Consider the following 27,758-nt stretch of genomic DNA (forward strand, 5'->3'; position numbering starts at 1 on the left):
CAAATTGGGTACTGATGTCATACGGTCCAAAATAATTAAATTAAAACCTATAAGCTTCCTATAAAATACTAATAAGAAATAAAAAGTGCACATAACTTACCTTCCATGTAAATATCACAATTATTTTGCTATTCAGAAAAATAATGTATCAGGCATTTACACCCCAGTACATTCAAGGTGAAAGAAGTAGTTCTTCACATCATTTTAGCTCTTAACATGATTCAGTGCTACTAGACTATGACTTAACTAGGGAACAGATGCTCTATGTCTTTACAGGTCCCCAAACCATAAGAAACTATTTTCTCGTCTTCTTCACTATACTGATTCAGGAACATGCCAAGCTTTCTCTGTAAAATCTGTTCTGCTGAACTGGATGCCCAGCTGTTAATGGCAACACGAGGAATGGAAAGCTGAATATTTATAATACTTTACATCGTACAGCTGTCTTCTAAAGAGCAGTCATCAAAATTTTATTGAATGCAGACTAAATACTCAAAGGAAAGAAAGGTCAACATAAATTAAGACTATTTTTCCCAGAGACAACTCCAACTTTTAAAGTACATTCTTAAATCTTAAACAACAGTTAAAGGCTTTTTTATATAAAGCAACTAAAACCCTTTAAAATCATCCAATAAAAGCTTCAGAAGATTATTTTAGATTAAACAAGCTTTGTAGAAGCATTTCATTTCATAAGAGAATGGAACAGGCACCATATTGGAAATAAGCCATTTTGACTTAGTAACCAAGAGTTGAATGCAGAAAATGCTAACATGGTATTACAGACTCCAGTTTCTATTCACTATGGTCTCTGTAAATGGTCAGGATTCCAACAGGACAGAGTCTGAATGAAACGTCCCCAAATAACATCTTTTTTTTTTAATGTGCCATCCTTTAAGGTGAACCTTGGGAAGAAAGTTTAAAGGTATTATAAGAATATGACTGTATTATACTAGTTCAGATTAATGTTGATAAGGGGTCACTCCAAAAGCATTTTTTGTCTTAAAAACAAGAACCATACAATAAAAGATTTACATTTTACATTTTAATTTTAATGTTAAAAAGCCACCCACATTCTTGCCAAAGGAAAATGCAAGCTGAAACAGTTTCACAGAATTCTTAAGAGCATGTTTTTTCTGAAATATAGTGGCCCATATTGTTTAAGAAATGCAGACTCCATTTCATCTTCTACCCCAGTGGCAGCAAAGAAACATTTTATACATTAATACATTCACTCTGCAAAGGTGCTCTAGGGGACCATGTATTTGCATGCTATGCTAAGGCATGTTATGATGGAAGTTTTTATGACGGACTTTAAAGGAAGCTGGAAGCCAAAGTACAGTTGAATCCGGACTCAAGGTAACTTTATGATTAGGATGAATGAAAAACTACATGAAAATCCCATTAAATTATAGCAACCTGGAAAAAAAATCTTGACAAAAAAGTGGCAGAATGGTCAAGCACCATGCTATTTAAAATCTGTCATTGACTTAAACAGTACTAGAGTTACAATGTTCCCAAGTTCCAATCATTTGCCTGTGGAGACATTGTAAATAATTCAGCAGGACAGCCATCCTCAATCCATGAAAGAGCTATTTTCATGAGATCTTGGTTATACCCTTTAGTGGTCTTAGGGATGCTAGACTTAAGTATTCAGGTAGCTTATGCATGAGTGTGAAAGTTGAACAATGAAGGAAGCTGACAGGAAGAAAGTTAATTCATTTGAAATGTAAAGTTGGAGCAGAGTTGTACAGGTACCAAAGACTAAAAAGAAGACATGTAAGTAGGTTTTTGATCGTCAAGCCTGAACTCTCCCTAGAAGTTAACATATGAGGCTATGGTACTTTGGTCACATGATAAGACAAGAATCACTGGAAAAGACAATAATGCTAGAAAAAGTTGAAGTCAGTAGAAAAAGAGGAAGACCCAACATGAGATGGATTGATCCAATCAAGGAAGCCACAGCCTCAGTTTTCAAGATCTGAGCAAGGCTGTTAAAGTTTGGAGGTTTTGAAGGTAATTAATTAATAAGATTACCATAAATTGGAAGCCGCATGATAGCACTTAACACATATACACACATTCTAGATTTTAAGGGAGGAGGTAGAGGAAATAACAGAAAAGATGGAGGCCAGTTCTTACATGCATTCAAAGTTCAAATGTGTCGGGGGGGGGGCAGAAATAGTCTATTTGCAGAGCATATGTTGTATTTATTTTGTTGTGACGTGTTCTTCCACAAAATGCAATTTGATTTTCTAGCAACCCAAAGACTGCTATATAATATACCACTATCATGACCTTGTTTGTCTGCATCAGTCAGAACTAAGCTACCAACAAGCAGCAACAGCTGGGTTCTCCTGCCTACTAGCTCTATAAAGCTGTCTGGCAGTCGTGCCCAAGAGGAGAACTGTTTCCTTCCTTCCTCTGCTCCATCACTTCTATGTGATTGCTAGTGATATCACCTGTCCACAGCTCTGAGTACTTGTTCAGAGCACTTGTAGCAGATAGCTTACTCATGATACACATCAGTAACTTCTTATGAACATAAGAAAAATAAGAACCACTCTGCTGGATCAGACCAATGGTGCATCTAGTCTCACACAGGGGCTAACCAGCTCCTCTGAAGAGCCAACCACAGTGCATAGAGGCTGAGGCCTTCCCCAGTGTTGTCTACTGGCACTGGGATTCAGAGGTTGACTGCCTCTGAATGTGGAAGTTCCATTTGGTCACCATGGCTAGTAGCCACTGATAGAGCTATCCTCCATGAATCTATTTAATTCCCTTTTAAAGTTGTTTATTCCTGTGGTCATCACTACATCCTCTGGGAAGGGATTCCACATTTTAATCACCTGCAATTAACATAGCAAGAAGTGTTTCCTTTTGTCCATCCTGAATCTACTGTCCAACAGCTTCATTGGGTGCCCTAAAGTTCCAGTATTTGGGGAGAGGGAGAAAAAGTTCTCTTTGTCAGCTCTCTCCACCCTGTGCATAATTTTATAAACCTCTATCATGCCCCCCTCTTTTTTTCTAAATAGAAAAGTTACAGACTCTTCAGCCTTTCCTCAAAGGGAAAGAGCTCAAACGCCCTAATTATCTTAGTTGCCCTCTTCTGTACTTTTTTGAGGTCTGCAATGTCCTTTTTGAGATACAGTGACCAGAACTGTACACAGTATTCCAAATTAGACTGCACCATATATCTACTCATGGGCATTATAATATTGGCCATTTACCATTTTATTTTCAAACCCTTTCCTAATAATTCTAATAAACATAGAGTTTGCCATTTTCACTGTTGCAGCACACTGGGTTGATGCTTTCATTGAGTTATCTACTATGACCCCAATATCCTTTCCTCTCTAAGACTAAGCAAATTCAGACTCTATTAGCATATACTTGAAGGGGGGGGGGGGTTGTCCCAATGTCCATTACTTTACACTTACCAACATCTTCTTAAAAGTCCTCTCAGGGTTTCCAATATAATATTTCCAACCACTTTCCCCCTGCTTTACCACAATCAAGTTCCAGATCCTTCTGAAGGAACTGGATGGTTGTATCACCACTGTAGGAGATGCCAGGCCTTCTTCCTAACATAATATTTAAAGGCTAATTGTTTTCTGTGAGTCATTAGCAGTCCTGAAAAATCTATGGGACACTCTTAAAGGTTATTTTCTATCCTTCCATTTACATCCATCACCAACATCACACTTCAAGTGTTATATCTCAGTCTCACCATTCATCAACTGCCCACTTCCTTAGTAATTGTTCTGTAAAGATACTTTATTTATCCTCAACTGCAGCCCCCTTGCTGCTCAGATGCTCCTCATTATGAAGAACATCTACAATGGATTTTTAAAAGCAGTTGCACTTCTTGTTCCATAGTTTAGCAAATACTTTTTGCTTCAAAGCTACCAAGCTACCAAAGTACTTGGACAGAATATAGGACTTTGCTCTGATGTAAGCATTGTTGTTAAAGACAGACATGAGATGTATCATGAGGTTAGTTCTATGAAATAAGATTGGCACCAGTGTTCATCAATTATATTTGTTGAGATAATGCTGTGTGCTCGCAAGATATGTATTTTGTTTGGCTCCATGCAGCTTTTCTGCTGCTGAAGAAAGGAGAAGGCTGTTTTTGATTAGCAAAAAGCCTATACTGGGGGTCATGGAAGCTTCATGGATAAAAGCCACAGATGCGAATTGAGGGAAGGTGGGTTGGGAGGAACACTGCTGCCAGCTGCAACGTATTAGCTGTGCTTTTCTTTGTGCTTCCTTTCTCAGGTATATATCTTGAGTGTGGCTAGGAGGTATGAGCCAAAGAGCTTTTATCCTGTGGCCTTTGACAACTGGCCTGGTTCTAAGATACAGGTTGTTCTTGCCTTTTTTATATAAATGCAATTTCTTTTAATGTTTTTAATTATATTTTTTATTTGTTGTAAGCTGCTTTGGTCCTGCTCATGCAAAAAGCAACCATATATATTGTTGTTCAGTCGCACAGTTGAGTCCGACTCTTTGTGACCCCATGGACAAAGTCATGCCAGGCCCTCCTGTCTTCCACCATCCTCCGAAGTCTGCTCAAATTCATGTTTGTTACATCAGTAACACTGTCCAGACATCTCATCTTTTGCCGTCCCCTTCTTCTTTTGCCTTCTGTCTTTCCTAGCATAAGCATCTTCTCCAGGGAGTGCTCCCGTCTCATTTGGTGGCCAAACCATATATACTGGCTATTATACTGACTAATATACTTACCAACTAACTGAATACAAAAGTAGGCAATGGCAAAGCACCTCTGAGTGTATCTTGCCTTGAAAACCCTATGGGGTCACTGTAAGGACTGCAACTTGACAGTATTTTCCACCAACAACAACTAACTAATATTGTAGTAGGGAGAGAACTTAGGTGTGACTGACTGAGAAAGCTATCTGGATCCAGCTCATTGTTGTCTGGCTGCACAGAGTGCAAATACATTGGCCCAGAACAATATGGCACTTGGGCCGTTATGGTAAAACCACTGCCAGACTTACAAGGGCCTCCACTGTGGTCCCTGTAAATGCCGTGGTGCCTGACACCTTTCTTGGTGCCCCCAACTATTGTAATAAAATTGGCAGAGCCAGTTGGGGCTTTTGCCCAGGAGAACTTCTAATTGGCCACTGAAGATCTTTGGCAGCAGCTACCACCACAGCAAAGGGATCTTCACTGTATGATTGAAACTGTGTATGCAAGAAAACATGTTAAAACAGTGTTCATTTTAAATGCATCCTTGTTAAACAGGATGGCGTTGTCTCTCCTATTGTGGTGGCAGAATTTCAAAGGGGCCCCCACAATCTCAAAACACACCCAAGCTGCTTTCTTTCATAAGTACATAACAAATAAGGATATCCATTTTAAGAAGATTTCTACAGAAGCCAGAACATTTGTGGCTGCTTCACATTTTATATGGCAGTGATTACATAGATATTCCAGGTATACATGCTACATTTGAGTCCAACAGCACCTTAGAGTCCAACAAGACTTTCAGAGTATAAATTGTTGAAAGTCAAACCTTCCTTCATCAGATATGACAAAGGGAGCTTTCATTCTTGCAAGCTTTTATCATGAAAATCTTGTTGGTCCCTAAGGCACTCTTGGACTCAAATTTAGCTGTTCTACTGCAGACCAACACAGCTACCCTCTGAAATTATCTCCATGTATACATGCTGACCTGATAAGAAAGGCATGTTTTAAAACTCTCAACATTGTATATTCCTAAGTGTTTGGGAAAACATGCATTCACTTTGTACTTCCTATGTACCAAACACTGGTGAAATACAGAGCAATCCAGCTGCAAGGATTCTTCTGATTGATAGCAAGCACAAATAGTTCAATAGCCAGTTTCAAGCACTAATAGTTCAATAGCCAGTTTCAAGCACAGGATACTGCTATCCTGTGAATAACAATTCCTACAGTAGCTTCCCAGATTACATATATTTGACAAGTGCCGTAGGTCATACTCTGCAAGTTACACGTTTTTCTCAAGAATCTATGAAGAAAAGGGGGGGGAGGGGCTGTGAGCTAATGGTAGAATACATGCTTTGCATGCCATAGTTCTTAGGTTCAAACCCTAGTATCACCACTTAAAAAAGGATTTTAGGTAGTAGTGCTAGGAAAGTCCTTTCTTTGCCTAATACTGTGGAGAAGTGCAGCCAGTCAGAATAAACAATACCGAGCTAGATGAATCCATGAGATGATTCTGTATAAACCAGCTTTTAAAATGCATCAAGATATATCTGCAATATAAAATGCATCAAAATATATCTGCAATCCTGTCTGTACCATTATAATTCAACTTTGTAGAGCAAACTTACTGATGTTTATCACTCCCTCGAGTGGATTCCCACCCACCCCGCCCCCGGCAGCACTCTCCCGCACCTCTCAGCTACTTACGGCATGATCAGGCGTGAACAGCTTCGCCTTCCCCGCCCTTCGATCGCAAAACTGAGACTCCCGCCCGGAACCAATGTGGTGCACCGGTCAAAGTCCGCCGGCTAGAAACAGGCACTACTAGACTGGATAGAAAAAGCTTCAGGACTCTACCTCCCTGACCCGGCGAGGTGGTTGACTGGGCAACGATAATAAAGGCAACCTTGACGAGCCGGAGCGACAGAAGAAGGGCCCAAGACATCCGTATGCCCAGGTCCGAACGCTCTCATTTGTTGCCCCGCTGTGTCAGGTGCGTTTTCCTCTGTTCCCTTTTCGATTGTGCTTTTTATCATAATCATTGCTATTATTTGAACAACCAAGTCTTGTGGCATTTTTTAAAACGAGCAGATTTATTGTGGCATAAACTTTTGAGGATTCGTTAAGAGACCACAACTAGAGACTGATCCCCGAACACACTCATGCCACCTGCGAGTTTGAGGTGCCACAAGAGACTAACAGAGCTTCCTCTCTGGAATCAGTGGCATTACGGCCGTTTATTGATATAAAATTGTTTGTAATGCTTGCTTGTTGAAAAAGGAGAAGGCTTCGAGGGATTCCTGAAAAGGATGAGAAGGTCGGATAAAGGTAAACAGTGTACTTAATTTTCAGCGAGGGGGGTGCTGGAACTCAGGTTTGATATTTATCGGAACCCCCATTGCAGTACAGAGACTGATGGGTAGCCGTGTTGGTCTGAAACAACAGAATAAAATTAGAGTAAAGCCAACAAAGTTGTATTCAAGGTATAACCTTTCCTGTGTATACACACACACACTTCAGTAGCTTTAGGTGTTTTGAGGATTAATGTAGTTACTTTTAAGACGGAAGAGGCTTTCTGTATATACCAGAGGTTTGCTCTCGTCCCACCCTCCACTATACAGGTTACAAGCCACTGGAACTGAACTCTTGTACAGATTAAGTCCTGATTCTCCTAGGACCAGGCCTCAGCTGCAGTGGGAGCTCATAGGAGCACAGCTCCTGCACCTTTCTGAGAGTTCCACCTCCTCCTTCTGCGAGTTCCACCTCATTGTCCATTGAACAGTATGTGCAGCTGCATAACAATTCCTGGATGAGCTCCCCCACCTATTTTTCTTCAAAACGATCCCTGTCTAGGACGAAGGTTGTAATACCTTAGACACAATCTGTTTTATTTTAATATCATACTATTGTCTGATGAAGTCTGCTTTTAGCACAGGAAAACTTACATTCTCAATAAAATTTATTTATTTATTTTTGTTAATTTGCATTCCGCCCTTTCCCGCAAGCAGGCTCAGGGCGGATCACAACAAAAAACAATTAAAAACTACAAGCTAAAGCCATAAAATACAATAAAACAAATAACACATATATCAAAGGCAATGGTTACCATTGGGCACATTCTATATATCTGTACAGCTGGAGGCCCAGAGATGAAATAATAAATTAAGATAAAATAATATAGCATCATGGCAGGCAAGGGAGGCCAAGCAGATGGAAATAAGAATGTCCGCTGCCTCAACCAAAGGCCCGGTGGAACAGCTCCATCTTGCAGTCCCTACAAAATGGCATCAAATCAGGTAGGGCCTGAATCTCCACAGGGAGCTGATTCCACCAGGCTGGGGCCAAGGCCAAAAAGGCCCTGGCCCTGGTCAAGGCAAACTGAACATCCTTTAGGCCAGGGACAGTCAACGCAGCTATCTCTGGGGCACATATGGGGAGAGGCAGTCCCACAGGTATGTTGGTCCCAGGCTGCATAAGGCTTTAAATGTTAAAACCAAAAGCTTGACGCGAATCCGGTACACTATTGGTAGCCAGTGCAATTGGTGCAGCATTGGCTGGATGCTTGCCTGTAGAGGCAATGCAGTTACCAGCCGTGCTGCTGCATTTTGCACCAGCCGAGTCAGCCGCAAGGGCAAGCCTGCGTAGGGCGAGTTACAGTAGTCCAATCTGGAAGTTACTGTCGCATGGATCGCTGTAGCGAAGTCCTGGGAGGACAGGTAGGGTGCTAGTTGTCTAATCTGCCGAAGATAGCAAAAGGCAGATGGAGCAACTGCTGTGATCTGGGCCTCCATGGAAAGTGAGGCATCCAGTATCACTTCTGGGCTGGCACAAGACATGCACAAGACAGTGTTGGTAGCCAGATACCCGACTCTAACCCCCCACGGCTCAAGCATAGGTCCTCCATTTTAGCTGGATTAAGCTTCAGCCAACTTAACTGCAGCCATCCAGCCACAGCTTCTAAGGCCCTAGTCAGATGATCTGGGGTAGAGTCTGAATGGCTGTCCATTAACAGATAGAGCTGGGTGTCATCTGCATACAGGTGACAACTTTTCTAAATCTAAAGGTGCATGCTACTGGACTCCAACTTTGTTGAATTCAACATTTGTGGTTAACTGACATCTCACTGGCAGTATTTTCAGGTCATGGATCTTTGTCCTGTGTATATATTACATAGATGTAAATTCCATTGTGAATCTGACAAGTATAAAATTCAGTTTTATAAAGGTTATTTTTATTTATGTTATTTATAGTCTGTCTTTCTCACTTGATTTCAAGGCAAATTACACAGAATGATTGAATGCAGTCAACAGGATGGGACATTCAATAAAAATTTAGATAGGATTTGGGTTGTAGAACCAACTAGAAGTTTAAAAACAAAACTGAAGCAAGGCATGAATGTTAACATGACATATAAAATAATGCAAAATTACACAGTAGGATCCAATGTATAGCAAACTGTATACAATAGTACAGATCATAGTCTCTAATAATTTATTCAATGCTACCGTATTGCCTGCATAGAAAAGCCCTCTTGAATAATTCAGTTTTTAGTAATTTATGGAAAGTCGGGAAAGTGGAAGCTTTCCTGATTTCCTCAGGCAAGCCATTGGGGGCCATCTATCTAAGGGACTGCCTTTCCACATATATACCCCAGAGAGCACTGCGTTCAGGAAGTCAACATCTGTTATCCATCTTCGGATCAAGGGAGGCCAGATTATGCTCTACACAGGCGAGGGCCTTCTCTGTGGCAGCCCCTAATTTATGGAACGCACTTCCAGAGGCCATGAGAGCCCTACAGGATCTCTCCCAATTTCGCAGGGCCTGGTTGTGCACCATTCCCTTAGCTCAGTTTGGGTCTTTTTTCCCTTTCATTTTAGTGGTCATGCACATATGTGCTCAAGCGCTCATGCACTTGATGGCTGTTTTTTTACAATAAAAAAAATACTGGAAGTAGGTTGGGATGGCCTGGTGGGTTCACACCGCCAATCCGCCTTGCTTGCGTGCTCCTGCGTTCAGACACTTGGGAAGATGGATGGGGTGCGGAAGACAGATTTGCTATCACTTTTGAAATGGTAACTTTTTGAGCTGCCTCAGAGACGCCAAAGGACGAGGTGAGTGCAGGAGTAGGACAGGAGACAGATGTATGCATCTGAACTTGATTTTTTAATCTGTCTGGTTGCCATACCTATGTCAGCTTAAACTGAGCATCTGAACCTAGCCTTAGACTTTGATGGGAGGACACCAAGGAAGATGGGGATCGTTGTGCAGAGGAAGGCAGTGGTAATCTACCTCTGCTTATCTCTTGCCTTCCAAAGCACATGGCCCTGGGGCACATGGACATGATTCAGTTCTGACTTGACTGCACATAATTGTTATTATTTTTTAATTATTATTAAATACAAAGGCAAGCAATACTGACATGACTTATCAAATAAATGAAAAATCTATCATAAATGACTATCACAGTGATAGACATCTGCATAACAAAACCATCCAATATGTTGTTGTTGTTAATTACATTTAATTAATCACCCATCCTGGCTCCCGCTGGGCTCTGGGTGATATACATCATATATAGTAAAACAATATAAAAGCTAAAAACAACAATTCAAGTTTCAGTTTATTAAACGACTTTTAAAAACCCAGATGGTGTCCTATTTCTTCTATATTCTTCTATATGCAGGGGGCCCTGATTTGGGGTGGGGGGAAAGGGAGCTGACAATGTGTTGGGGTGGGGAGTGGAAAATAGAGGTAATATAATTATGACCTAAATAATAGAATTAGTATCATTTAATCAATGAATAAGGGGAAAAAGCATAAATAACAAGGGAAAAGCTGTAATGGAAGCTGTAAAAGGTAAGAAGGAATCCTTTAAGCGGTGGAAAACCAGTCCAAGTGAGATTAGTAAAAGGGAACACAGGCTGTGGCAAATCAAATGCAAGACTGTGATCAGGCAGGCAAAAAGGGACTTTGAGGAGCATATTGCAAAAAACATAAAGACCAACAATAAAACTTTCTTCAAATATATTAGAAGTAGGAAACCAGCCAGGGAGGCAGTGGGGCCTTTGGATGACCATGGGGTAAAAGGATTACTGAAGGAGGATAGGGAAATGGCTGAGAAGCTAAATGAATTTTTTGCCTCCGTCTTCATTGTGGAAGATGAGAACTTTTTGCCCGCCCCAGAACCACTAATTTTGGAAGGGGTATTGAAAGACCTGAGTCAGATTGAGGTGACAAAAGAGGAGGTCCTACAACTGATAGACAAATTAAAAACTAATAAGTCACCGGGTCCGGATGGCATACATCCGAGAGTTCTGAAAGAACTCAGTTGAACTTGTGGATCTTCTAACAAAAATCTGTAATCTTTCATTGAAATCTGCCTCCGTTCCTGAGGACTGGAAGGTAGCAAATGTCACCCCCATCTTTAAAAAAGGTTCCAGAGGAGACACGGGAAATTACAGGCCAGTCAGTCTGACTTCAATACCGGGAAAGTTGGTAGAAACCATTATCAAGGACAGAATGAGTAGGCACACTGATGAACACGGGTTATTGAGGAAGACTCCGCATGGGTTCTGCAAGGGAAGATCTTGCCTCACTAACCTGTTACATTTCTTTGAGGGGGTGAACAAACATGTGGACAAAGGAGACCCAATAGATGTTGTTTACCTTGACTTCCAGAAAGCTTTTGATAAAGTTCCTCATCAAAGGCTCCTTAGAAAGCTTGAGAGTCATGGAGTAAAAGGACAGGTCCTCTTGTGGATCAAAAACTGGCTGAGTAATAGGAAGCAGAGAGTGAGTATAAATGGGCAGTCTTCACAGTGGAGGACGGTAAGCAGTGGGGTGCCGCAGGGCTCGGTACTGGGTCCCATGCTCTTTAACTTGTTCATAAATGATTTAGAGTTGGGAGTGAGCAGTGAAGTGGCCAAGTTTGCGGATGACACTAAAGTGTTCAGGGTGGTGAGAACCAGAGAGGATTGTGAGGAACTCCAAAGGGATCTGTTGAGGCTGGGTGAGTGGGCGTCAACGTGGCAGATGCGGTTCAATGTGGCCAAGTGCAAAGTAATGCACATTGGGGCCAAGAATCCCAGCTACAAATACAAGTTGATGGGGTGTGAACTGGCAGAGACTGACCAAGAGAGAGATCTTGGGGTCGTGGTAGATAACTCACTGAAAATGTCAAGACAGTGTGCATTTGCAATAAAAAAGGCCAACTCCATGCTGGGAATTATTAGGAAGGGAATTGAAAACAAATCAGCCAGTATCATAATGCCCCTGTATAAATCGATGGTGCGTTCTCATTTGGAGTACTGTGTGCAGTTCTGGTCGCCGCACCTCAAAAAGGATATTATAGCATTGGAGAAAGTCCAGAGAAGGGCAACTAGAATGATTAAAGGGCTGGAGCACTTTCCCTATGAAAAAAGGTTGAAACGCTTGGGACTCTTTAGCTTGGAGAAACGTCGACTGCGGGGTGACATGATAGAGGTTTACAAGATAATGCATGGGATGGAGAAAGTAGAGAAAGAAGTACTTTTCTCCCTTTCTCACAATACAAGAACTCGTGGGCATTCGATGAAATTGCTGAGCAGACAGGTTAAAACGGATAAAAGGAAGTACTTCTTCACCCAAAGGGTGATTAACATGTGGAATTCACTGCCACAGGAGGTGGTGGCGGCCACAAGTATAGCCACCTTCAAGAAAGGTTTAGATAAAAATATGGAGCACAGGTCCATCAGTGGCTATTAGCCACAGTGTATGTGTGTATATAAATTTTTTTGCCACTGTGTGACACAGAGTGTTGGACTTGATGGGCCGTTGGCCTGATCCAACATGGCTTCTCTTATGTTCTTATGTAAAATAATATAGATGAAAAATAACCATAAAATATAGCAGACACCATACCAGGTATAACATCTACAGATTTTTGTTCCACCTAAACTAAGAGGTTAGAAGAATTTTTTTTCAAAATGGCTGTTACTCAGTAAATGCCATATTAGTTTTGGAAGGAGTTATTGATGCTACACATCAATCAATGTGATATTTATGTTACACAATTTTTACAAAGATTTTTTTCATTTATTTGGTTATAATCATATCAGTATTGCTTTTCTTTCTGTTTATTACTATTTTTTATTTTTTATTATATTTATATCCCACCTTTCCCAAATGGGTTTAGAGTTTATGCTCCCAGTGTACCTATAAGCTACCAGTACTAGTGGTATCTTACCACAGGTGAAACTTAGTTTTCAAACCTTGAAGAAAATAACTTGGTCCAGTACATCTTATCCAAAAGTTGTATATTCCAACAGCTAACAGTGTCAACAGGCTACACTGATTTACACACATAAGAACATAAGAGAAGCCATGTTAGATCAGGCCAATGGCCCATTTAGTCCAACACTCTGTGTCACACAGTAGCAAAAATTTTATATATATATATATATACACACACACACACACTGTGGCTAATAGCCACTGATGGACCACTGCTCCATATTTTTATCTAAACCCCTCTTGAAGGTGGCTATGCTTGTGGCCGCCACCACCTCCTGTGGCAGTGAATTCCACATGTTAATCACCCTTTGGGTGAAGAAGTACTTCCTTTTATCCGTTTTAACACACACAACTGCCTTACACTGAACTAGACCCTTGGTCAGTCAAGGTCCAGATTGTCTGCTTAGGCTGGCAGTGTCTCTCCAGGGTCTCAGCCAGAGGTCTTTCATAACACTTACTGCCTGGTCCTTTTAACTGGAGATGCCAGGGACATTGAACCTAGGACCTCCTGCATACAAGCAGATGCTCTGTCACTGAGTTACAGCCCTTCCCAAGGCACTGTCTAGTCCAGACCACTCGGACAAGCCACAAGAGCATTGAGGTTTTAGTTTTTTGCCTAGCAGTTTAGTTTCATTTACAAGTAGTTTGCATGGCAAACTAATGAATTATGAGATCTGCACCAATGACAGTGTTCTCTTGGCTAGTAGCTCATAGCTCAATTCTGTACATTTTCTCAGAAGTGAATCTTACTGAGTTTAGTGGGACTTACTCTCAGGTAAGTGTATATAGGATTGGGGCCTCGGTCTTTTCAAAATGATGTCGTTTTTTTCACGGGGAATGCATCAAGTTACTAATATGAACATTGCTAGCTCTGTATAATGCTAGATCTGTAAATTCATAGCAAGATCTGATCTTATACATGAGGAACAGGCAGACTTGGCTTGCTTGACTGAAACTTGGCTGGATGACTCTGATGTGGTCACTTTGATATGCCTGACACCACATATAAAGTCCTTCAACCTCAAACAGGAGGATGAAGGGGTAGTATTTCTTTTTTTGTGAATTTTTTTTCCCATCACTAAGTATCCAGAACAGATAGAGCCTTTGACTATGTGTATCAATACTCCCTCTAAGCTGTGGAGTCTTGTGAGCACAAATTCTACTTCATGAACTACTGGCATTAAAGTTGTGAGTGAGCAATTCGGCTACTGCATAGATTAGTTTGCTGTGGGGCCACCCTTCCTGAGCTAAGATAAAAATGTATGAGTTTACCAAAGCCTTCGATACCGTTAGCAGGAAAGGCCTGTGGCAAATCTTGGAACGTTTAGGATGTCCCCCAAGGTTCCTCAGCATGATCATCCAGCTACATGAAGACCAGCGAGGCCAAGTCAGACACTGCAACGACCTCTCGGAGCCCTTCCCAATAGGCACAGGTGTAAAGCAAGGCTGCGTTCTCGCGCCAACTCTCTTTACGATCTTCTTTAGCATGATGCTTCAAAGAGCCGCAGTAGATCTAGATGATGACGATGGTGTCTACATCCGCTATCGCACCGATGGCAGCCTGTTCAACCTGAGGCGACTAAAGGCCCACTCCAAGACGATGGAAAAACTCATCCGAGAACTACTGTTTGCTGATGATGCTGCACTCGTCTCCCACTCGGTATCAGCTCTGCAGCATATGACGTCCTGCTTTGCAGAGGCTGCCAAGCTATTCGGCCTAGAAGTTAGTCTGAAGAAGACAGAAGTTCTCCACCAGCCTGCACCCCAGGAAGATTATCACCCTCCCTGCATCACTGTGGGTGAATTAGTTCTGAAGACAGTCCAGCAGTTCAGCTACCTGGGGTGCATCATCTCCTCAGCTGCCAAGATCGACAAGGAGATTGACAACAGGCTGGCAAAGGCAAACCGTGCATTTGGCCGACTGCACAAAAGAGTGTGGAGCAACAAGCATCTGAAAAAAGGCACAAAGATCAATGTTTACAAAGCGGTTGTGATGACAACCCTCATCTACGGCTCCGAATCGTGGGTTTTATACCGTCATCACCTGCGACTCCTCGAGCGCTTTCATCAGCGCTGCCTTCGCTCCATCCTCAACATCCACTGGAGTGACTTTGTGACCAACACTGAAGTCCTCAAGCGGGCGGAGGTTACCAGTATCGAGGCACTGCTGCTGAAGACGCAGCTGCGCTGGGCAGGGCATATTTCTAGGATGGAAAACCACCGCCTTCCCAAGATTGCCCTGTATGGCGAACTCTCCACCGGCCATCGAAATAGAGGGGCACCAAAGAAGAGGTACAAGGACTCCTTGAAGAAATCCCTTGGCACCTGTCGCATCAACCATCACCAGTGGTCTGACCTAGCCTCAGATCGCAAAGCATGGAGACACACCATCCACCAGGCTGTCTCTTCCTTTGAGAACGCATGCATAGCTGGTCTTGAGGACAAAAGGAGATTGAGGAAGAATCGCACTGCTACAGCACCAACCCTAAATCAGACTTTTCCCTGCAGCCACTGTGGCCGGACCTGCCTGTCCCGCATTGGTCTTGTCAGCCACCAGCGAGCCTGCAGCAGACGTGGACTATTGCACCCTTCTTAAATCTTCGTTCGCGAAGCCAAGCCGAGAGAGATGAGTAGGAGGCTAAAAAGCTGCGAGCAAGCTTACACTAATTCAGCTTAGAGGGAATGTTGATGTGTACCCTGTTTTGGGCACCAGGATAGATTAGGGATCTAATTTGCCTTGGCAGCCATGTTAGTAACTAGCAATGCCTTGGTTTGGAGATGCTGAGGTCAAGGCTTTCCTCAGGCTTTTCTATTGAGTGGCCAAAATATTGTACAGGAGATTGATTCACTGATGGGACATCTGCATGACTACCCTTTGTCACAGGGACTTACAAAGCCAGGCTCTCACCTGAAAGTAATTTCATTAGCAAATACAAGTCTATATGGGTCCAAAATCTAGCTACTATCAAACAGACAGGTGAGTCAGATTACCTTTTGCTAATCTTCCCTGACTGTCTCCTAGCCTACCAGTCTGCTCTAGGCATGGGGAATGCCTTCACCCTGCCAGTCCATTTGTCTACTTTGCCTGATGCAATTTTTTCTCCTTTTGTCATGCTTTTGTCTCCTTTTGTCATGCCACAGAGGCATGGGGAAAAGCATTCAACTTGCCAGCCCTTTAATCTATTCTGCCTAAATGCAATCCCTTTTTGTCAGCTTTCTGAGAACCTCCTCTTCCCTTTAACTCAGTCAGAGCAAGAATATCCATAGATTCTCTTCCTGGATTCACCCTGAATTCCTGGGCCTTATTTCTTAGAAATTCTCTTGGGCTGCTTTGCCAGCCAAAACTGTGCAGTCTCATCCTCTCCACTTCAACAGAGGCTGCCAACTCCAGTTTCCTTATGTGGGATTTTGAGGCATTTACTTGCCACACAGAAGCACCCCTCCATTCCCTTACCTTATTTGTCTTAGAACAAAGTTTGAGTCCAGTGGCACCTTTAAGACCAAGAAGGTTTTATTCATGGTATATGCTTTCGTGTGTATGCACACTTCTTCAGATATTTTTCAGAGGTCTTCTCTTTCTTGGACAGATTCAGACTATTATGAGTGATTCCCCCCCCCCCTCCACCAAATCACATGATTAATTGTTAACAGCATATTTTTTGAAATATATATAATGTCATATTAAAATAATTTTAATATGGACTACTGTGTGGGCCTGGACCAGAGTCATCCCCATGCTCCCCCTGGCAAAATGAGAAATCTCTGCCTGTGTTGCAGATAGCCAGTATTTTTCTTCACTGGAATCAGATGTGCTGAATTACTCTGTTCAAGCCCCAGCAAGAATTTCATGTAAATTTGCTTTTGAGGAAAGTACATTCAGTTTAGATTGAAACTTAACTTTAATGTGTATTTACAGCTGAGAGATCCCAATCTGCACTGCAGTGGCTCAGAGGTACGATTGAAAAGGGAAGTAATTTTAAAGGTCATATAATGAAGGTACGTGAATTGAGCTTGAGATTTTTAATTGTATCTATTTTATGCTGAAATAGTAGACATTAGTGTTGAGAAACTCAATCAGGTCATCTAAATGTAACCCAATTTAGATCCTGAAAAATTGTTCCCTACTCTGTGTTCTTGTAGCGCACTATCAGTGCAGTTCATATTTTAATAACCTTAGGAAGAGAGCTTTTCTCTACTAAATAACTCTTGCATGCTATGCTTTGAATAACACATTGGAAACATCCTCTGCACAGCTGCCCAGATAAGATATGGATAAGTAATGAAAGGATTGTGGAGCATAAACAAGTATTCATATTTGATAAAACTGGTTCCTGGAAAATTAACATTTATTCTCTGTTCCCTCATTGGCTAGAACTCACTTTCCTTTGTGTGTGCTAACAGTGGTGCTTAATTATTATAGTGACACCAGTTTGCAGTAACTGGACTGTGTCCCTGTGGGGTCCTTCTTATGCCACTGTAATATGAAACTGTCAGGCAAGGCGGTCTGTGTATTATAAATAGGGTACTTCATCCATGATAAGTGATTATTATCTTTCTTTCCCAAGTGTAAAAGGCCTATATAACTCAAGAAGGTGCGAGTGATTTAGGCCTCCTGAGTAAAGCTCCAATGAGTCCTGAAGGGGACCCTACCTCTGTTGTTGTCTTGTTATTGAACTTGAAATATTCAATTTATTATACTGGAATATATTTTCAGAAGTCAGCACTGGATAAAATAATGTTGCAGGCTGTTAGACCAACAGTACAACACGATTTAGTGCTCCTCTGTGATGGCCTTCTAAAAAACCCTCATCACCTTTGGTAAAGAAAAAATGATGACAGTTGGCATTTACTAACCATATGTGAGGAAAAGGCAGTGTGGAATAATTTCAATTATTTAAAAAGAAAATTTTCTTTCTTTTGGCAACTACTGCTTATAATCTACAGTAGCAGTAGTAGGGGTGGCCAACAGTAGCTGTCCAGATTTTTTGCCTACAACTCCCATCAGCCCCAGTCAGCATGGCCAATGGCTGAGGCTGATGGGAGTTGTAGGCAAAAAACATCTGGAGAGCTACCGTTGGCCACCCCTGATCTACAAGCCCATTATGTCCAAGCAAGTGGATTTAAATGTACTGGGTCCTGCTGAAATAGTTGTAGGAAGCAATCCTCAGTAGGTCTACTCAGAAGTAAGTCCTGTGTTATTCGATGTTGCTTACTCTTGGAAAACTGGGAAAGTGTCCTTAGGACTGCACTTGTAGTCACACACCCAGACTGTCACCCTATGTCAGAACACATTTATTTGGAAGAAAGGTTGCTTACAGGGGAGGTTGCTTTTATGCATAGGATATGTAGTCTATTACCTAGACTACTAAGTAGTCTACTATATATAGAAAAGCACTACTACCCCTTCAATTGTGGAAAAGTACAAGTTGTTACATAAGGGCTGGAATCCTAAGTACACTTACTTGAAAGTGAATTCCCTTGAATTTCATAGGACAATTCCAATAAACACAAATAAGATCAGGCTGGAAGTTAGCATGTGAAGTTTGGCTCAAACACGTGAATGTGACAGTTCTTGCAAGAACCTCTTGACTCCAAATGCTGTGTTGGTGGAGCAGGCAAAAAATGACTGTACATCCTCCTTTACATGGCAGTACAGGATCCTTGCAGCCCACAGGAACACCAACTTCAGAAATTCAACTTCTTTTTTTTAAAATTGTTGCTGTACATTTTAAATTTGTCTTAGAAGCTGCTTGAGGTCTCCCCTTAGGCGCTATAAAAAAGGACATGCTTTACCTTTTCAGAACTCTTGCCCTGATGCCTGGAAGTTCAAGCACAACTCACAATTGTTATCATTTATTGCAGTTTCTTCAGTGTCCCTGTAAAATAAAGTTGGTAGAGGTTTTTAGAGCATTAGTCCCAGCTCATGTTGGATTGTGTCTAATTGTAAAAATACAAAGAGTTGTGGCCCATTAAAGACTAACAGATTTATTAAAACATAAGCTTTTGGAAGCAACTGATGATCTGACATCATCAGATGTATTAGTGGCTCTAGTCCACAAAAATGTATGTTTCAATAAACCCATTAGTCTTAAGGAAAGGAAAGGTCCCCTGTGCAAGCGCCAGTCATTTCTGACTCTGGGGTGACATTGCTTTCACAACATTTTCACTTTTTATGGGGTAGTTTGCCATTGCCTTCCCCAGTCTTTTACACTTTCCCCCCAGCAAGCTGGGTACTCATTTTACCGACCTCGGAAGGATGGAAGGCTGAGTCAACCTTGGGCCGGCTACCTAAATCTAGTTTCCGCTGGAATAGAATTCAGGTCATGAGCAGAGAGTTCAGACCACCGTACTGCAGTACTGCTGCTTTACCACTCTGCACCATGGGGCCCACTAAATTCCATTTCCCTGCACTGCAGCAGACTAACAGCCCAGTGGAATTTGTGTTTAATTCTATATTCCTACATCTGCCAGAATGTGTCTCAATCTACTATAGTACCCAGGTTTCTGTGATTCAGGGGTTCATGAGCACACAAATTGATGTGGAATTTACTGAAGGCTTAGAAACAAGTGCATAATATTGATTTATGAATCAAATGTGTATCTTAAGGCAAAATTTGCATTGGTTTTGGTGATTTCAAAAATTCAAGTAAATTTCATCAAAATCCAAATTTCAGTTTAGTCAAATTCATTTCAAAAGATAAATCTTCACGACTGGCATGTGCTTGCTCCTTACCTATGGTCATATGCATTTACCAGTCATGTGCAAAATTTGTCTTTCAGACTTTAGTAGATAATTTTGAAATTGTCCTTTTCAGTGATATGCCAAATGCTAAAGCTGGCGGGATGCAACCAGCAGCATAGATTCAGTGTGAGGCGCTGCCCATAGAATGAGTAGGACCGGGTGCCGACTAGCAAATGAACTTCTATGAAATTGGTGGAGAAATGCACAGTGATGTGCAGTGCAACTCGTGACTGAGGAAGGCATGGCCGAAACCGGTCTCCTGTTATTCCTTCTCCGAGGATTTATTTCCATGAAAAACAGTATTCTAAGTACTGGAGTCTGGACTGTATCAGAGAATTTTGTACACTGGGACTTTTTGCATTCTTTATGTAATTTTGTTGCATTGTGTCTTTAAATAATATTTCTTTAAGAATCTTGTAGGTGCTACTCGGATACATTGTAATTTTTGGCCAAAGCTGGTAGCTGGCATCAGATATCCACAACTGATCACTAGAAGAAAACTGATATGTGCAAGATTTGCAGGTCTTTTTCATACAACAGTCATGTACCCAATAGTCAGTTCAAATGTTTATTTAGTGTGTTTTTATCCCTTCCTCCAAGGAACTCATGGTGGCATACTTGGTTCTGGACTGCTACATTTCATATTCATAACAACCCTGTAATGCATGTTAAACTGAAAGAGAATGACTGTTCCAAGCCTCATGACAGAGTAAGAATTTAAACTTGGGTCTCTCAGATTGAGACCCAATACTCTGACCATTACATCACATTGCATGATGTATAGTCATACCGCAGTGGTTTGTGCCACTCTTAAAAGTGGTAAAACCAAGGAATCTGCAGACAGAGTCGAGCTTTCTACATGAAAAATACGATTTTATAAGTTAAGAAAAGAATATTTTAGAGGTCTGATAAGGAATGAACGCACTTCAGGAAACTTGGCATGTTAAGAGAGTCATTTAAAAAGTGGAAGATGGGACGTAACACATTTGGCCAACTTGAGCCCTCAGAACTTATGAAATCTGGAGGGTTGGGGCAGGCGTAATTTTGAAATTATTTTATTTCTCCTATCCATGATACCTCAGATCCATTCTTCCCTCTAAGGGTTCAAGTAAATGTGACAAATATCATACATCTCCATCATCTATAAAATGTAAATTGCAGACTCTCACAGCTTTAATATGCTTTGGAGACCTGTGGGGAAGAAAGAAGTGGTTAACCCTTTATCTAGTGCTCAGTTTCAATTTTTGCAACCAGCTCTCCACTCTGCTTTAGCCTGTTTAAAAGAGCTGTCTTTTAAAAAAAATCTTTCCCCTGTTCAAACTGCTAATAAAGTGGGGGAGTCCTGTTTTGATGAGTGACTCTGAGTGGATATAGATATAACTTCTTCTCCCTTCTCTATATGGCCCCCAATTAGCATACCTGTTTTTTGCCTCAACAGTAGACTTCATGGTCAACTGGTTATTATGAAAACAGAAAAGGGGACCCACCTGAAGACAAGGTTGAAGTGCCTGGATATTCAGGGGCCTCCTTAAATATTCAGAGTGATTGTCAGTTAGATGAAAGAAGATCTGTTACTATAAAACAGCCTGATGAGGACTAAGCATGCTGTTTCCCTTTTGCATATTGAGTAATGTTGAGAGTCAGAAAAAGGGGTAAAAAAATAACAGGTGCCATGAGGAAATTGACCTGCTGGAGCTTCTGAGAGCTTGTCATATCCTTGAGGGACATTTGGGGGATTTCATAATGCTTTAATATGCTACCTCCTGTGATTCCTTGCAGGTTCCCAACTTATATTGCATAGCTTTTGTGCTGGCCTCTTCTAGAACTGCTACAATATGCTACAAAATAGTATTGTGAACTTACAAGAGGAGAAGAAGAGGACGACTTCTTGGGTTTTGGCCACTGTGTAGCACTGAGTGTTGGACTAGATGGGCCATTGGCTTGATTCAAATGGCTTTTCTTATGTTTTTAAGAATTGTTGGTTTTTATACTCTACTTTTATCTACCTTAAGGAGTCTCAAAGCAGCTTAGAATGCCTTCCCTTTCTCTCTCCACAACAAACACTTTGTGAGGTAGATGAAGCTGAGAGAGTTCTGAGAGAACTGTGACTGGTCCAGTGTCACCCAGCAGGCTTCATGGGGAGGAGTGAGGAATCAAACCCAGTTCTCCAGATCTGAGTCAAGCACTCTTGGCTACTACACCATTCTGGCTTTGACTAGATGATTCTCAACATTTTCTTGATGACATAAACAGCTTTTCACTCATGAATTTGAGATTACAATAAAATTGATACCTATGTCACTTAGTGGTTAATAGACATGTTAGAAAATTTCAGTCATGGACGTGGAAAAAACATTCCCAAAAATTTGTTTTAGAGTAGCAGAAGCATAGCAAAAACTCAGTGAACATTTTGTCAGATGGTACATTTGGACAGATGGTAATGAGATACTGAACTATGCAAATAAAAGAACCAGGTCCTAAATATGTTTGCATTATTCACAGAATGGCCAGTGGTCAGGAGAGCAATGCATCCTTTTCTGGTGAACAGACAGCTGCTTCAGACAGTTCTCAAGTGAAAAAGTCTCATAATTATGAAGAGGAAATATTTTATAGGAACTGCAGAGCAGCCTACTTAGCTATCTTTAAAAGCAGTTTAGAAAACATTAAATCAAAAGAACAACTGTGTTTAGGTAAGTGCTTTTGTTTAAAATGTATTAATTTTTTAAAAACATTTTACCTAGTCTTTCTTATCATTCCATGGTGATTTTGGCTGGCTTTTTAAAACATTAAAACCAGTATAACAACTTACCACAGATAATAACATCAACACAAAATTCTAATATCCACCAAAAGCATGTCTTGCCACTAATTTTTATTTACATTGAGGACCCATCTACATAAGACTGCTTACATTGTTTGTGAAGAAATGAAACAGAGTATAGGCCCTTCTTGGGAGGCTCTTCCAATGAACTAGGGCCACTACCAAAAAGGAGCAAGCCTGGATGGACAGACACCTAATAAACAAATTTAAATGAAGGCTCTAGCAAACGCCAAGAAGAATGGAGATGATCAGTTTAGGAAAATATGCTAGGACTATAGTGGTAGATTACTACATTTGTGTTTGTGTGTGTGTGTATACACACAGTTTTTCCTTACTGTAATAGCAGTTTCATGGAGGGAAATTCAGTCAGGAAGACAACATAAGAGATGGGATTAATAACCCGTGGCACAGTATTACACTTTTGACCTCAGGCTTCTTGTTCCCAAAGACATTAAAACTAGTATAACAACTTCCCACAGATAATAACATCAGTCTCTGGGAATGCTGGAGGCTGAAGAGTCCACTCAGGGTTCCTAGATCCCTGTTCTATGGGATCTTCAACAGGAACCTACTGTTGGAGAGGAGGCAGGGAAGAGGCACCCCCCTTTGAAGAGCATGAAGTCTTGGGTGTAGTGGGGACCACTGGGGCCTCTCCTCACCTCAAGAATTTTTCTCTCCTTCTGTAGAGTCTTCCTCCCAGGGCTGTGCTAGGGCAAGTCTTGAGATTATCTACCATGTTGTGTACTCTACAGTGTCCTGTTTGTGTGGGACAGACTATTCACTATGGGACAGTGCTGCATCATAAGTTCTCTTAGAGCTTCCTTTTGCCAGAGGTCTTTCTTAAATCTGTTTTTTTTTTTAATCACCACTCAGCCTTACTTATTAAGGGGTGAGGGTGTAGTTTCCACTGAGGATTAGCCAGAGTAAGAGCCATTTTGCACATCTTTAATGCATTCACAAAGGGTGTAATTCAAGAGCAGAATCCAACTCATCCTTCATAGAGGAACTGCCAAAAAGAGTAAGCTCAAATAATGACTGGGTTTCAGGAGAAGGAAACTGGGATGCAGTGCTGGCCCATAAGAGCCAGTGTAGTCTGAGCCACATGCATTAGCTCCTGCAGCATGTACAACATAATGACTGTACTGCTCATTCCAAGGAAAGGTCCCACCATGCCTATCGCAGCACCATCAAGCATCCTGTTCTTCCCCATGCTTTTGGTATGCAAGCTGTTGTTATTCTCACTAATGTTATCAGCAAATTAACTGCCTACATGTAATTCTCATGAACATGTTCTTTTGGTACTTTGATAATTTCAGAATCAAAATTCCTTCAAAATATTCTACAGTTTATAAAACCTGTGTTCACATCAACTAATCTGGATTTTTAAAACAACTTGTGTGAACAGATGTTATCTGTCTTGTATGTGCTGTTCTTTCATCTTTGTCTCTAGGCTTATGGCAAATTGGCCATGCTGGCTGGGGCTGATAGGAGTTGTAGGCAAAAAACATCTGGAGAGCTACTGTTGTCAGCATGTACAAATGCTCAATAAGGCATTAGGCTAGTGACTCCTGAGATTATGCTGATCTAACTGACAGTCAGTGTCAATATGACTTCAGTGTTTATCAGGTCTCAACAAGGTGAAACCAGTTCTGACTGGCATTTGGTAATGAGTGCAAAGGCTGAGTGTCTAGTGCACAATGACTCAGCACTTGTAACCCATTGGTGCATATCCTTTGTAAAATATGTATATAAGCAGTGATGTACTGTTCACTCTATCCTTCTCTAGATGGTTTGCTTGGAGAAGCACTTTTACGGTGGATGTAAATTATGTAAATAAATTGTATATAGTTAAGCACAGAGTGTCGTTGGACTGTTGCTTGCTATACTGACTCACCTATCAGGGCTAACAATAACAATAAAACGACAACTGTTGGCCACCCCTATATACTTATAGGTGTCTGTGGTTTTTTTAATCATGTTTTTGTTTTTAGTACAGGTCTATGTCAAAGCTTAAAGTTCAGCTCTAGCAAGGAATTAAATAACTAAAGAGTCATTACTTTTAGGTTGTTTGATTAAAAACACAAACTGCTCTGTAATTTATAACCTGGTCCTTCACACTCTTGTTTACATGAGTTGTATGTAACAACAGTGTTCTAAACTAACATGTCTCCATAGGTACTTAACAGAATTCTCATCTTTTAAAAGGAACATTTACAGTGTAAGGTAAAGGAACCTCTTTCAAAACTAGTCCGAAGAGACTAGTTAGTGTTCCCAGCAAGTACTGATTTCCCAGCAAGTATAAATAATACATCAAATGGGAGAATTTTGTAATAAAGTTCTACAGTTTTTTTCTCTTTAAAAAAATGAATAATGTGTTCAAGAAGGATGCTAGAATGCCTGCCCAGAAAGCTAAACTACCTTTTAGCAAAAAAAATACCTTACAGGCAGTTTCCACAATCCAGTCATCCACATAGCTAGATTCACATGCCCATCAGGGCTTTTACCCTTAACTATTTGAAAAGAAGCCTTCTGGCAAACCATTTTGAGAACCTGGAACAGAGTTTAAAAAGTAGTTAGTGCTTCAGCATTGGAGTTACTATTAAAAGGAAGATGTCAGAAATTCCCATAGTGCTCTGCAAGCCTTACACATGCCAGAAGGAGATTTCTGCATATTGTGACCACTATTTTCATAGTTGAGTTTGAAATACAGATAGCCACAATATTGGGATGCTGCAACACATTTTTCATGTTCTTTAGCCAGCATTATTCCACTTTGTCCTGAAAGAACATCTGCTAGAGATTAGAAGTTAAAAGTGTCCACAATAACCTGCTTTCTGACATCCTCGGATCAGGTTTTCCTACTGAAATATCTGTGTACTAAGGATTTATTCTGGTTTAAGATTATAAATTTAGCCTGAGATGTATGGGGCATAGCTAAGTGCAAATCCAGGCAAAAAAGAATAGGAGACTAGACAAGGCAGTGGAAGACCCATCAACTAATCTCCAGAGCAGTTCTCTGCCATTCTTACAGTCAAAATAGAAGTGGGAAAATGTACCAATTGGATATATGTGCATTCTGTCAGTGCCAGTAACTGCTAATATTTTATTTTACTCCACAGTACTTCAGCAAGCAGGAAGAAATCCTTCTTGGCAGACAGTTAATAAATACTGGACACACCAAACTACCTCACTGAATTTTGATGATTTTTGTTTCATCTTGAAAAAAGAACCCCCTGTTCAAAAAACAGAGCTACTCAAAACCTTTGCAAAAATGGATGCAAATAATGATGGCTATATCTTGCATAGTGAACTTCATAATGTTCTTACAACAGTAAGTGTTCCACTGGAAAGTTAAAAACTTCAGTTTGTATAATTTGCTGATACCCAGGCCCTTAGCTACAGTGGGACCTGGAAGGGGCCAGGCCCATCCTTTCAACCGCCCTTTCTAACTATATGGCACCTCCATTGGAGGGCCCCTGATCTGTCCCCTTTGCTCACCGCCATTCTGAACAAGTAGTAACACTGCTGCAGACCTTTTCATTTTTTCCTTTCCCCTTCCCTAACACAGCATGCAGAGCAAAGGGGAGGAGAGTCAAGAGGTCTCTGTTTCTCTGAGAGAGGGGCACATAAGAAAGGGGTGGGGGAGTCAAGAGGTCTCTGTTTCTCTGAGAGAGGGGCACATAAGAAAGGGGTGGGGGAGTCAAGAGGTCTCTGTTTCTCTGAGAGAGGGGCACATAAGAAAGGGGTGGGGGAGTCAAGCTGCTGTGACTGCCCAGGCAAAGGGGTTAGCTTCTGGAACTCAAGGCAGCTTATAGTGCGGAGAGTCCAGGGCTGCCAAACTGGGTGCCCCCCCCCAAAAAAAATCCTGCTGTGGGCCCCACCAAACATGAAATCCTGGCTACAGCCCAGCTGATACCTATGAAATTTGAAGAGTGAGGCCTTTACATTTCATAGTACATTATTAACAGTAGTAGTAATCATGCTCCATCAAGGTTGTTTAATATGTTACATCTGTGTTAGAACTTCAGAACAATTCATATACCCTACAAATCGAAGTGATGTTGGTAGCTATATCAACAACCTGGCAGGCTATAAAAACCTGCTGCTAAAGCAGATCAGTCACAGGAAAAACAGCAGCCATCTAGTATTTAATCCTGGATGAGAGGGCTGACCTGGCATGTATCACTGAGACTTGGCTAGGAGAGGAGGGAGGGGTTAACTTCACTCAGTTGCGCCCTTCAGGGTACTCAGTAATACATCAGCATAGATCTGGTGGGTGAGGAGGCAGTGCTGCTGTAACCCATAAGGATTTTATCGTTTTAGCACGGTGCGTCATCCAGTACACTACTGGTTTTGAGGCTGTGTACCTAATGTTGGGATTGAGAGATGACTGGAATTCTATTTGTGTACCTCCCACATTGCTGCCTAACAGTCTCCCTACCTGACCTGACAGAGCTGGTCTCAGGGATGGTGTTGAGAACCCCTAGGCTGGTTGTCCTTGGGACTTAAACATTCATGCAGAGGTTATCTTGTCAGAAGCTGCTCTGGTCTTTACAGCCTTCATGACAGCAGTAGGCCTGTCTCAGGTAATAATTGGTTCTACACATTGTGCAGGTACACTCTTGATCTGGAATTTTGTTCTGGGCAGGAGACTGTGATCTGAGGTTGCAGGAATTGACAGCAGTTCCTTTGTTGTGGACAAATTGCTACCTGCTTGGTTTTAGACTTACAGGGATACCAAGACTCTGCAGGGGTGAGGGATCTATTAAGTTGATCTGTCCCCAGAGTCAGATGAATCCAAATGGCTTTTTAATGGCTCTGCGGGATTTTTATGTTGATATGGTTGGTGCTCCTGTTGATAACCTAGCTGACCTCTAGAATGAGGAAATGATTTGGGGAGTTGACACTGTTGCTCCCAGGTGCCCTCTCTCAGGTGTTAAAGCCCAGGTAGCCCCTTGGTATACTGAGGGGATGCGGGTGATGAAGATACAAGGGAGATGGCTAGAGTGACAGTGGAGGAAGAGTCAGGCACAATCAGATAGGATATGGGCAAAAGCCAAGATAGGATGTGGGCAACTGCTCTGGCAACAAAAAAACCCCATCACTTTTCTGCCACCACTCAGATAGGATATGGGCAAAAGCCAAGATAGGATGTGGGCAACTGCTCTGGCAACAAAAAAACCCCATCACTTTTCTGCCACCACTGCATCATCA

The 27,758-nt window shown here is 41.5% G+C and overlaps 2 protein-coding genes across 3 annotated transcripts in view; one reads left to right on the forward strand and one right to left on the reverse strand.

Annotated features, from left to right (window-relative positions):
• ITGB3BP (integrin subunit beta 3 binding protein) overlaps positions 1-6,613 on the reverse strand; it is a 70,661-nt gene extending 64,048 nt beyond the window's left edge. Inside the window, exon 1 of one of the 2 annotated variants that reach the window (XM_060231939.1) lies at positions 6,418-6,516. In XM_060231939.1, coding sequence (XP_060087922.1) covers positions 6,418-6,422 — 5 coding nt within the window. In that variant the 5' untranslated portion in view covers positions 6,423-6,516. Of the gene's footprint in view, positions 1-6,417 lie in introns of both variants that reach the window. The other variant, XM_060231937.1, reaches the window with a different exon arrangement.
• A 10,263-nt stretch (positions 6,614-16,876) lies between these two features.
• The window catches only part of EFCAB7 (EF-hand calcium binding domain 7), a 54,881-nt gene continuing 43,999 nt past the window's right edge, over positions 16,877-27,758 (forward strand). Inside the window, exons 1-3 of the mRNA XM_060231940.1 lie at positions 16,877-16,977; positions 22,226-22,413; positions 25,664-25,875. Of these exons, the coding sequence (XP_060087923.1) occupies positions 22,227-22,413; positions 25,664-25,875 (399 nt within the window). The 5' untranslated portion in view covers positions 16,877-16,977; position 22,226. The remainder of the gene's footprint in view (positions 16,978-22,225; positions 22,414-25,663; positions 25,876-27,758) is intronic.

This window comes from Heteronotia binoei, chromosome 2 (genome assembly GCF_032191835.1).
Source record: "Heteronotia binoei isolate CCM8104 ecotype False Entrance Well chromosome 2, APGP_CSIRO_Hbin_v1, whole genome shotgun sequence".
NCBI lineage: Eukaryota > Metazoa > Chordata > Lepidosauria > Squamata > Gekkonidae > Heteronotia > Heteronotia binoei.